Source organism: Orcinus orca, chromosome 14 (assembly GCF_937001465.1).
Source record: "Orcinus orca chromosome 14, mOrcOrc1.1, whole genome shotgun sequence".
NCBI lineage: Eukaryota > Metazoa > Chordata > Mammalia > Artiodactyla > Delphinidae > Orcinus > Orcinus orca.
The window spans coordinates 35,433,826-35,446,583 of NC_064572.1; the positions used below are offsets into that span (position 1 = coordinate 35,433,826).

The window sequence follows — 12,758 nt, forward strand, 5'->3', positions numbered from 1 at the left end:
GATTTTGTTTCCTGGGGAAACAGGAAGCATACAAGAGACCCACGTGACCGCCTGGCAGTCTAAGACAGTTAGCATCCTTACCTCATGTACTTGTCCCTACACGTCTCCAGAAACTTTTCTATTTGGGTGGGGGTGATCCGGTCCAACTGGTACAGCACCCGGGGCTGGAAGGAAAAAATCCAAGTATGAGTCAGGGCTGGCAGCAATGGAAAATACCTCTATGTCCTGACACATCTGGGAGGGCCGTTACCTCTGTTGTGCCGTTATCGTTGATGCCATATTTATCTCGGGTTTTCTTGATCTTCTCAGAAACCTCCTTAACGAATTTTTTTATCTCCTGAAAGATTACACAACAAACATCAGATACATATTTCTCAGCAATTTGGATTACATGATTCGTTTTGTAAACTTCAGTAACATGACGAGTCCGTCCTATTTTAGTGGCAGCTAAACATGACACTGTAAAGGGTACGAAATGGATACAGGTTCTATTACAAAATGTTTTTCCAAGGAACACGACACACCATCCACACCCCGGACACATGGTTCATTGGTTTAGTGTTTCTAAGGCCTTTTTACTCTGATGATGCTTCATATGTATACAGTGAAGGCAGGATAGCCCTTCCCACTTGCCACCTTCTCGTCTCTCCCCTGGCACACCCTGCTGCCCACATTCACGCAGCCCAGAGTAAGTACAATTGAACCACTTGTACTTTTAGTCTCTAGATTGATAACTTCTTGAGGTTTCTTCTGCAGTTGTTCTGGTCAATTTAACTACTACGAAGTATGGTTTTGTAGACACTATGTACATTTCAAACACTTGCCTTCATTTCAAAGGAAACACTCCCAAGTCCCAGCTTCGTCTCTGACCCCCAGCTCTGCATTGGTCCCCCATCATGCTCCCTTCCCCCACACAGTCAGAACTTTGTAAGTCTCCAGGAAACCACTCTCAAAGCTGGAAATGAAACATCGGCATATCTGCTGTTCCCACTGTATTTAAGAACAGCACTCTACGCCCCGGGACGATGACAGAATGGAGCAAGAAAAAGGTGAGAAGTACATGACGTGGAGGATCCGTAGGGCGCGGCTAGAGACGACAGGCCTACGTTTTCTGGAAGCTGCTCTAAGGGGAAACCCATCTGCTTCACAATCTATAGTGTGTCTGTGACATAAACCCAGCCTCAAGGTCGCTCCTAGAACCAGGAGCAGCTAGCATCTCCTCTCGGGGAGTTCTCACGGAGGGTATGGTGCGCTTTAATGAACCACACCCATCCATGTCCTGCTGCCAGGGGGTCAGCACCGCGGGACTGACCCTCAGAGCACTTCTCAGGGGAGCTAATGGCACGCCCTGCGCAGTAGCAGCGTCCTTCTGAGGCTGCTCGTCAGCTGCTCTGGTTTGATCCAGGGGCATGTTTGAGAATATGGGAAAGGGTGGACAGACCGCACTTCCCCTCAGCAGCCCTCCAGGGAATATAATTCCCCTCCATGGTTCTGGACAGATTGTTAGGGCGCTCTGGCCAACTACAGGCAGCCAGCTGCTCCCGCGGCAGGCTGACGGCGGATCCACACACCCGGAGGGACCAGCAGGCGGGCCCGAGGACTGGATGCAGCTGTAGGGGCTGCAAAGCCTCATGAGGTCTTGATTCTTGATTCCGAGGCCGGCTGAGGGGCCCCAGGAAGACCAGCACGCCTGCCCAGAGTCTGCTCAATCTATATCACATAGCTGAAAACATCACAAGTTTTGTCTGAAACGAATGTTTCAAAAAGCAGACTGAACAGAAGCCCACTTTTGCAAAAACAAAATCCTCTAATGTAGGGGTCCCCGACCCTTGGGCCACGTACCGCTACCAGTCCCCGGCCTGTTAGGAACCAGGCCGCACAGCAGGAGGTGAGCGGCGGGCGGGCAGGCGAGCGAGCGAAGCTTCATCTGCCGCTCCCCGTGGCTCGCATTACTGCCTGAACCTCCCCACCCCCGTCCATGGAAAAACTGTCTTCCACGAAACTGCTCCCTGGTGCTGAAAAGGTTGGGGACTGCTGCCATAAGGCACCTACACAGAGCTTAACACTTAACTAGCCAGGTTTTATCCTAACACTGCAAAAATAAATCTCTTTAGCCTCCCCTAGACCAACGAGCAATTTCTAGTTACTATCTTTTCTGAAAGCAAACCACTAAAACTTCTGAGGTCCACATGGTCCATGTCCACAAGCTCTTCTTAGTCAGCTGCTGCCCAGCCTGGCAAGCTCTCCCTGTGGGGCGGCAGGGCACTGGCCGCATTGCTCTAGAGCAGAGGCCACTCGGGCTGAATAAGGTCAGGGGCTTGGTCAAGACAAGAGGCCCCTCTGCAAAGTCAAATGCCTTCTCCACAGTCTGCTCTCAGGGCAGGGGTTTTCTGCAATGTCATCTTTGCCCACTGGGCATTTCAGTCTGTCTCCTAGGAGCCCAGGTGATCAGGGGGCTACGTGGGTGGAATCTACCACATCTTGGCTGCCCCTTGCTCATGAACACAGGTTTCCCATGACTGTCCTTGTTGGTCAACTCTCCTCATTGACAAAGCGTGGAACTACGTGGAGGGTTACCATGCCGCTCAGCCATCATTCTAGGCAGAAAAGACTTTTATTTAAGAAAGGACTTTTACTAATTTACAAGAACTTGAAAATTCTCAAGAGACTCTTTAAAGAGAAACTCTCCAGGCTTACTTATTAATTGCAGGCTTGAGGCCACGTTTTCAGATACAGTTAGTTATTACAAACCACAGGTGGAAATTAGAGCTGGAGAGGGCAGTGGGACAGTCTCTCCTGGTGTGGCTCTGCCTAAAACTGTGAATCTTCAAAAGCGATAACACCCACTTCCACTTAATTTTTCCCCTGTATTATTCAGTATTAAGAACCTCCTTTAAATGGGTGATGTCCTCCCTGAGCCTACGTTGTATCCTTTAGGGCGAACTTCTGAAAGCCCTCTTGAACCAGATGTTGCCATTCAATTGCCAGGTGTTCAAGGCACAGGCTAACCAGATGTTGCCGTTCGAATGCCAGAGCCCAAGGCCAAGCAGACCAGGGGGTTTTCATCTGAGAAACTCCGCACACGTGAGCAGTCAAGAGCACACACCTCAAACCATTCCCCAGCTCAGGTGCTGGAAAGGACAGTTTTCAGCTGCCACCCACGTGGACATGCTTCTGGTGGCTTTGCTGAAAGGAATGACTTCCCTTACACAAGAGTTAGGGCAGATATTCTGGAAGTTAGGTTAAAAGGAAAAAAGCTCACTTTTTGGAAATGAAAACTGAAATAAGCTACTAAGAATTCAGCTGGACCAACCCATGCATACTAAGGGGACTCAGAACACGGCAGCTGGCAGGCAGTTAATCACACAACTGACCAGCAGCTAACTCTCACACTCAGTCCACAGTGCGTCTGTGAGCACAGCTGTCGGTCTCTGGCAGGGCCAGGGCTCGGCACCACCCAGGAGCTGCCTCTGTCTCCTCGGCTCTGACACGGGCCATGGCCGGACAGCATTTCAGCAGCTCAGAAAAATCTGCTCTGGCCAGTGGATTTCGGACCCTCTTGGCAAATCTGAGCCCGGATTGTGAGCCACTGGAGGGTGAGGACATGTTCAATCACCTCTGTGTCCCTGTGATCTGTGGGGCGTACAGCACAAGGGGACGGCTGAACAAGTGCTCATTGAACCCACAAGTGCTGCTGGTCAGGGGGTTACCGTCAAACCACGTCTAAGACAAGAAAAGACCAGTCCAAGGTGATGAACAGGGAAGCCCTGTTTGCCAGAACCGGGACAGAAATCTGTGGTCCCCGGGCCTGGCAGACAGCTGGGGTGCAGCAGAACTACTCCTCCATGCTCGGCAGCCACAGCACGTAAGCACGTTACCTCGTTATATTTCTCATAGCCTGTCTCAGTTAAGGTCTTCAAGGAGAAACAGAAACATAAAGAAGTAAATATAATCGTGAAGAAAAATCAAATCACACTTCTCATTTGTTACTTAAGGAAAAAAAAAAAGAAAAGGAAAAGCTGTGAAGAAACAAAACCAAAACAAAGGCACTCAGCCTAGCCAGACTCTTAATTTTAAATATATTAAGATTTGCAAGAGTCTCTTTTTCACCTTTTCACATCTTGTCATGTTAAAGAACGGAGTGGAGCGCTTTTAACTAAAACATTCTTATTTACGTTTTTTACTATTTTTATTTTTGATATACTTCAAGGGATACATTTGTGCTATATCTGAATCACCAATCAGTACACAAAGGGAACCAGGTATGGATTCCTGTATCCTTTTGCTTTTTGTTTTGGCCACGCTGCTTTTGATCATAACCATGATTATAAACAGGAAGGAGCAGGTCAGTGAAATAAAAATGAACTGAAAAAACCTTAAGAGGATGTCAAGGTAACAGGTCCCTGGAAGAAAATGGAAGAGGCTGACTCTGCATTTATAACCCATTACAGTAAGAAAAAAAAAAACAATTTAAAATGATAATGGTGTTAAGTAAATGCTATGACATCATCTATTGTATAAGACACAATAAATGGCATTAAAACAATGCTACAACTATTACAAATGATTGGGATTCAGAACAACCGAGGAAGGAGATGGCCCACAGGATGAAAAAGTGGGTTGTAGGGGGTTGACAGGGACAGGGTTAAAAAAAAATCAGTTCTCTAACTAAAGCGCTTTTCTTCTACCAGGGAAACACTTGCGCAAAAGACAAACTAAGAAAGACATGAGATAAATTCTTTATGTTGACTGCTGAGACTCTGCCTGGGCCAGTCTTAAATTTTTTAACAAGAAACACTCTTACATAAACACCCTCCCAGCTTATAAACTGCACTGCTGGCACTTGGCGAACAATTCCTTGGTGACAGCAGAGCCGGGTGCATGGCCCCACGGAGCTCACCTGCAGGAAGCTGTCCTGGCAGCAGAGAAACTCATTCTTCTTCGTGATGGACTCAGCGGTCAGGAGCAGCTCATTCTTACTGAGAGCAGGCTCGCTCTGGCACGGGAAGACGGCCTTGGGTATCAAAAGGAAATAAGAGTGATGTGGGGGGCAGTATTGGAGGAAGGGATTTACAAGAGACAAAACAACCTCACTCAGAGTGAGCTTTTAGCAACGTGTGATGTTTTTTTTCTTTCAAAACAAATTGTAGACTCTACCTTTAATATGAAGGTGAAAACGGGATAAACTGATACTCCATCTTATACAAAGGCTTGTGGGCTATTCAGTGGGTTTCATGCCATTTCTCCCCAACCTTCACCCCACCCCAGATTTGCACTAAAATCAGAAATTGTTGTTTTTTAAAAAGAGCCCCAAATTTCAAGAGTGAAAATATTCCCCCACCTCCAAGCTCATGGGGTTTCCCCTAAAATTTTAATGGTTGCACATCACCCTAATGGACGGAGCAGTCTGTATTATTTTTTGACATGTCCTCCACTGATGGTCTGTGTCTGCTGTAAACAATTCTGGAAGAACATTCTTGGCACATTTAGATCATTTTTGTAGGGCAAATTCCTATAAGTGGAATTTAAATGTTGGTCAAAGGCACCCACATTTAAATTCAGATCAGTGTTGTCCAGCTATCTCTCAAAAAGATTGTTCTAAATTATACCCCCAGTTAAAGTGTGTGAAATGCGCCTGCTTCTCCACACCCATGGCTTTAACACCGTCTCTATTACACTTTATTAGATACAGACAAGAAGACAAAGCCCTCTTCTATTGGCATTTGATTACTACCAATAACTAGACTTTGAAATTGAGAAACGATTTTTCCTTTAATACTTGGGGGAAATTATGCAAAGGAACACAAACAGAAAAATATTAACTCAGTGGTGGAGCAGATATGACAGCATTAACTGTGTGCTATGCCAAAGGGCACCTCCATTCTAAAGAACTGGCCTTGAAAACACTGACAGATATGATGCTAAATCTTACTTTGATGTTGTCCAGAACTCTTTTAAACTCCAAGGGTTCATCCTTTCCCTCCATGGCTGCAGGATCTAAGCCATCTCCCCCGTAAATGAACTGGATGATATCGCCCGTAGAGCTTCGCACTGTCAGATCGTACTGTGAGCAAAGATCTTCAAGGGACTTTACGAGTCTCCTCTAAAGGAAAAGGAGGAGAGGAGACAAAAGCTCAGCTGCTGTGAGAAGACTAGTCACGCATAGAGAGGTGGAGATTTGCAACTCTGAGTTTCAAGGTTACCAGCGCTTTAATCACATAAACACATTTTATTAGAAATCCCTTAAGAAGAGTCCCCTGACTGCAAGAACAGGCCCACAAGGGCCTCATTAGCCTGTGCAGTGGGATTTAGAATATGCTCCAGCCTCCAGGACTTCAGTGTTTTAGAATACATGCAATTTAAACCCCAGCACCCCCGAAGGACTGCAAACACTGTTTTCCTAGGCTGCTTCGCCTTCCCTCTCTGTCTCCCTAAGGTATAAATTAATGCAATTGCTTTGCATTTCTAAACACAACTTAATCCAGGACCCCTGTGGACTTCAATATGAATTACAGAGGATCAGGTGCAGGCCACCTTCTGGGACAGAGGGGGAAGAAGAGAGAACAGGAATGGCATTGCTTTTGAACCAGCAGGCAGCAGTGATTTCTCAAGTCTGCTTAGGGAGAATAACCTCCCACCAGCAGAACACTCCAGCCAGCAATGTGATGGGGGCTCAGGGAGTTAAAAAGAAAGAAATCTTGCTCCAGGCAACTTCAAAACAAAAATCCCTCATGCCACAACTAATTTGTTCTAGGCTAACACATTGCTCTGGGAAAGCCATACTCTCCACTTCAAAAAAGGTAAAAGACAAAAAATAAAGTCAACAGACATTTGGGCAAGAGTGGTAAAAGCATTTCACAGGCTGTTAGGTTTCTGACAAAAGCAGCACACTCCAAAGCTAAAGGGCAATTTCCCATCAAAAGATGATTGAAAGGGAAGCAGTTATCAGTGATGCTACAGGAGGTCCAGACGAGGTTATGGAAATAGGTGTGTACTGACTCGGGTCCATTTCGCCCTCATCAGCCTTGTGTGCTCTGGCTCACTCATTCGCATCTCTGGTTTATCAGTCCTGGTTTCCCAGTATGCAAAGGGCCGTGCTTCTCAATCCACGGTGGGGAGAAAAGGGACACAAAGCCACAGCAGTTCATGGCCTAGCAACTTGGATTGTTCACTTCATCATGTGTTGTAAGTAGATAAATACATCAAAAGATCAAGAACAAACAAACATAGATTATGGAGTACAGAGCAGAAATGAGAATTAGACACTGGAGAGAAATCCTTTCCTTGTGGTCTTATGGAAGAACAAGGTAGGATGTGTTTTCAGTCCTCTGCCATCAGGGGTACTTCTGCGGCAGTCTGAGAAGCACAGGCAGAGAGGAGTGTCTAGCTCAGCCCTGTCCCCGGAGACTACTATCTTACACCTGTACATACAATGGAGAAAAAGCCAGCCCTCCAAGTGTGTCCAAGCCCTCCTGCGGCACTGGAATAGGTTCTTGGAGTCCCTTGGAGTGATATTAATAATGGGTTATATAAATAGTTGCACAGTGAGAAGCAGAGCCCGAGGTAGGTACTGTCACCCCACCTCCGTGTATTAGGAATCAGAGGCTCAGTGAGGTTCGATGACGTGCCCTGGGATGCACTTGGGTCCAAGCTCTCCTCCAGCAATGCTTTGGTACATGTGGTTCCGGCCTGGTCTTCATCATTCGAAGGACATTGTGTGATTTGGAACATACTACCTTTGTAGGTTGTTTATTTCTAGGGTACCATACATCTCTCAATTTTTCCTTTTAAATACCAAGACTGGATAAATTAGAGCTCAGGTACAGAATAAGCAAACACTCGGCAGTCAAGATCTGCAGACCCCATCCTGCTTCACTGCTAATGGCCTACATTTCTTCAGGTTACCTGCATGTATCCTGTTTCAGCTGTCTTCACGGCTGTGTCAACCAGACCTTCCCGGCCAGCCATCGTGTGGAAGAAAAACTCGGTTGGTGTCAAACCTGAATAAAAGCTGTTAGCCACAAAGCCTTTGGCAGCTGGGAGCTAAAGAGAGGTAGGAAAAAAAGAAAAATCTAACAAAAAAGTTCAAGGTCCACAATTCCAAAGCCCATTCAAATCAGAAAATGCCTCAACTTCAGGTTAGAAATACCCAGCCAATGCACTCTCACGTTTTATGTCCTTTCCTAAAGGAGAAACAATTTAGCCCAGACCATCCTTACCAGAGACAAGGAGGGTGAGGCCCCAGCCAGGGTTGGTGCTGGTGCCACTGGCAGCCAGGTGGCTCGTGAGAGAGAAACCAAAGCTTGGGCTGCTACCCCTAGACCAGGGAGGCAGTTACCAACCTCGGTTCAGAGGGCAACCTGCTGACTGTGACAGCTTGCGCCTCCCCTGGAAAACAACTCCTCCCAAGACACCCTTCCTGTGGGCCAGACCTGTCCACCTCCAAAACATAACCGTGTGCTGCTAATGTTTATGGGGATTCATTTTGGGGCTGTTGAAAATATTCCAAAATTAGACTGTGATGATGATCATACAACTCTGTGAACATACTAAGATGCTGAATTCTATACTTTAAATGGGTGAATATTATGATAAATGAAATGTATCTCAAAAAAAAAAAAAACCTGTAAAAGAAACACACATATATAAAACACCATATGAAATGCCAAATGGCCTTTGATCTGGATAGGTCTGTGTTCCTTGGAGGACAACTCAGATGAACAGGCTAACCTCCTGCTTCCCTATTTCTTTTAAGGGGCAGCTGGCATTTCTAGGCAGGCACCATCTACTCCGAAGGCTAGCACTGGGTATCCCTGGTATTTCTTCCTAATTGGTCAGGCTTTGACTATGAGCCAGATAAGCATAGTCAGGTACCACTCCAGTGACCAGCTGGTTGCCTGACCCCTAGTGACTTCTGATCTTGGGCAGAGAACCTGAGTTGTTCCTGAGGCCGCCCGATACAGAGAGTATCTGTCCATTCTCAGTACAGTAGTCCTATCTCCCCAGGAGGGGCTGGACAGAAATCCTACAGTTCCACCGGGCAGGTACAGCTGGGGCATCTCTGCTTCAGTGCGAACACAGCTGACTCCAACCAGAATTTACTAAGTGACCAAATCTGCTCTAAGTTGTGCTCTGCTGATGCTAGTGTCTAGACCACGAGGGCCAATGGAACCCAGAAGTCATTTACAAGCAGAGTTTAAGAACTCCAGAGAGGAAAACCTGGAATTTCCTGGTCGTTTTAGGTGTTCACTGTTTAAAAATCCTTATACTTTTATGTAAGTGCCCCCCAAGTGAGCATACAGATTGAATGCACATGTATGATAACTACACATTTTGAACACTTAAGGTAAGTTGGATGGGAATCTGAAATCCACCCTCTTGGTCCAAACTCAAGTTATACAGCTCTGAGTTTAACAAGGCTCCTTCTACAGGACTCAAGTTTGGGTTGCAGAGGGAATAACCCCGAGCGGCCACAACCCTTATACACCAGCTCCAGGAGCCCCTTGGTTGGCAGCCCCAGAGCTTCTGTGACTCTCTTCTGCACTGCTGAAGGTTGTCCTTCAAAGTTCTGCCTCATCCGCTACTGCTTACCTTTGAGTGTTTTTCAAAGTGAGGCAAGGACCTGTTTTCAAAGCCATCTGGCACTCGAGAGCCACTGATGGCTTGCTGTCCCACACAGGCAATCATCTGTGATATGTTAATGAAGGAACCTGGGGAAGCAGGTCAGGAACGTAACATTCATTTACCAAAATGACATTAAATGAAGCGCAAGCAGATCTGTGGGATAAAACAGGAATACGTGGCACAGCCCCCTATCCTCAACAAGTTCATAGTCTAGGGACAGTAAAAGTCAGAACTAGAGCAACACAGGGTAGAGCTATCAGTAACACAAGAAAAGCCGAGCAGGGCTAGAGCTGCTCAGGGGCGAATGAGCACTTTGGGGCTGGAGGAAAGACTTTCAGGGGAGTCTCCCAGAAGGCAGCGGCAACCAGCTGGACATCTGGAGGACATTATGACGTAGACATAGAAGACGTGGGGGAGGAATTCCAAAGTGGGTGGGAGAATGGGAAGCAAAGACACAGGATAGGAGTGTGGGGTATGTACCAGGAGCAGGGAGTAGGAGAATATGGGGTGAAAGGCAGCAAGGTGAAAGAGACTGGACTTTATTCTGTCAAAAATTTACAGAAACAGGAAAAGCAGGAGGTTCTGAATTTGAGTGCAGTATCATGAAACCTAATGCTTTCAGGTTATGGCTAACTATGACATTTAAGTGTTTTTAATTATCATCAAACATATTATTTTAAAAATCCGCAGGTTTTCTTTCTTTTCTTTAAAAAATAACGTCAAGTTTACTCAAAGCACCCTCAAACTCAGAAACCCACACACATGACCAATGTTTCTCCAAAGGACTTGGACTTCTAAAAATGCAAATAATTAAGTCTCTTTCTCTATGTATTATTTAAAAAACTTCAGGCCTTTATAAACAAAAGGCCTGAAGTTTGTTTTTTTTGAAGCGCAGCTTGTGGGATCTTAGTTCCCTGACCAGGGATTGAACCCGGGCCCTGGCAGTGAAAGCCTAGAGTCCTAACCACTGAACCGCCAGGGAATTGCCAGGCCTGAAGTTCTGACTCGCATTTCCTAGAACACAACCAGCCAGCCCACATGCAGCGCAGTGACAGCAGCGGCCGGAGGGGGGCACTCACCTTTAGAGCCGCACAGAGCCATGGTGAGGGGGCTGTTGCTCTTATCCAGCTCCCGGAGGCAGGCGCTGCCCGCGTGGTCGCGGATCACAGACAGCTCCTTCAGGATCAAAGCCTGGCAGGAGAAAGGGAGATGCGTGGTGGCTCTGTGATTACCGAAGTTCAATGAGACGTTTAAGGAAATGTGAAGAATTTCAGCAAGATGTCAGATTTCCAGCAGATAAAAGGTTTCAGAGCCTTAGAAGACCAAGATGCCCTGTCTCTATAGACTGACATCTTCCACAGGCTGCCATAATCGGTATGTAAGGAAAAAATCCTTAGGAAATTCTTTAAACGGCCAATAAAGTACAATGTGCTTGCTTGGCTTTGGGTACAGTACCCTATACGGCAATGTATCCATATATAAGTTACTGTACATACTCATGCATGTGTATACTGTGACTAAACAAGTATAGTATCTTATACTTTATAACAAATTATGTAATATGTAGTAAAACAGAATTGCTTGTGCTATTTGTAAAATTTGTCTCTCTGCTAAGAACACACCTGAATTACCACCAGTTAAGTATGTTGTGGGGTGACTCTATAGGAATATTCTAGTCCATGAGCTCACCCAGATTGTCATCTCTCAACTCACAACTTACAATGCTGAAGCAGTTAGGAGTCATGCTTCCATTAAAAATGAGTACAGCTGAGGCCTCAAGTAATTTTCTACGTGAGAAACACCCATTTCTCTCTCTGTTTTTCTTTAAGAGTTAGTGAGATTAAGAATGAGCTAAATGCCATCCGCCAGAGGGCAGACAGCAGAAGCAAGAACTACAATCCTGCGGCCTGTGGAATAAAAACGACTTTCACAGAAAGACAGACAAAATGAAAAGGCAGAGGACTATGTACCAAATGAAGGAACAAGATAAAACCCCAGAATTGTATTATAGCAATACAATCCTACCTCAAGAAACAAGAATCTCAAAAAAACAATCTAACCTTACACCTAAAGGAAACAGAGAAAGAAGAACAAACAAAACCCAAAGTTAGCAGAAGGAAAAGAATCATAAAGATCAGAGCAGAAATAAATGAAATAGAAACAAAGAAAACAATAGCAAAGATCAGTAAAACTAAAAGCTGGTTCTTTGAGAAGATAAACAAAATTGATAAACCTTTAGCCAGACTCATCAAGAAAAAGAGGGAGAGGACTCAAATCAATAAAATTAGAAATGAAAAAGGAGAAGTTACAACAGACACCGCAGAAATACAAAACATCCTAAGAGACTACTACAAGCAACTCTATGCCCATAAAATGGACAACCTGGAAGAAACGGACAAATTCTTAGAAAGGTATAACCTTCCAAGACTGAACCAGGAAGAAATCAAAAATATGAACAGACCAATCACAAGTAATGAAATTGAAACTGTGATTAAAAATCTTCCAACAAGCAAAAGTCCAGGACCAGACGGCTTCACAGGTGAATTCCATCAAACATTTAGAGAAGAGCTAACACCCATCCTTCTCAAACTCTTCCAAAGAATTGCAGAGGAAGGAACACTCCCAAACTCATTCTATGAGGCCACCATCACCCTGATACCAAAACCAGACAAAGATACTACAAAAAAAGAAAATTAATGACCAATATCACTGATGAATACAGATGCAAAAATCCTCAACAAAATACTAGCAAACAGTATCCAACAACATATTAAAAGGATCATACACCACGATCAGGTGGGATTTACCCCAGGGATGCAAGGATTCTTCAATATACGCAAATCAATCAATGTGATACACCATATTAACAAATTGAAGGATAAAAACCATATGATCATATCAATAGATGCAGAAAAAGCTTTTGACAAAATTCAACACCCATTTATGATAAAAACTCTCCAGGGCATAGAGGGAACCTACCTTAACATAATAAAGGCCATGTGTGACAAACCCACAGCAGACATCATTCTCAATGGCGAAAAACTGAAAGCATTTCCTCTAAGATCAGGAACAAGAGAAGGATGTCCACTCTCGCCACTATTTTTCAACATAGTTTTGGAAGTCCTAGCCACGGC

The 12,758-nt window shown here is 45.2% G+C and overlaps 1 protein-coding gene across 3 annotated transcripts in view; it reads right to left on the reverse strand.

Moving 5' to 3' along the window:
* Nucleotides 1-12,758, reverse strand: part of POLR3A (RNA polymerase III subunit A) — a 53,667-nt gene that overhangs the window by 14,732 nt on the left and 26,177 nt on the right. For all 3 annotated transcript variants that reach the window (XM_049697227.1, XM_049697226.1, XM_049697225.1), the window contains exons 17-23: nt 10,704-10,815; nt 9,592-9,710; nt 7,906-8,043; nt 5,933-6,103; nt 4,901-5,014; nt 251-337; nt 82-164 (exon numbers count right to left, since the gene is read on the reverse strand). In XM_049697227.1, the coding sequence (XP_049553184.1) occupies nt 82-164; nt 251-337; nt 4,901-5,014; nt 5,933-6,103; nt 7,906-8,043; nt 9,592-9,710; nt 10,704-10,815 (824 nt within the window). The remainder of the gene's footprint in view (nt 1-81; nt 165-250; nt 338-4,900; nt 5,015-5,932; nt 6,104-7,905; nt 8,044-9,591; nt 9,711-10,703; nt 10,816-12,758) is intronic.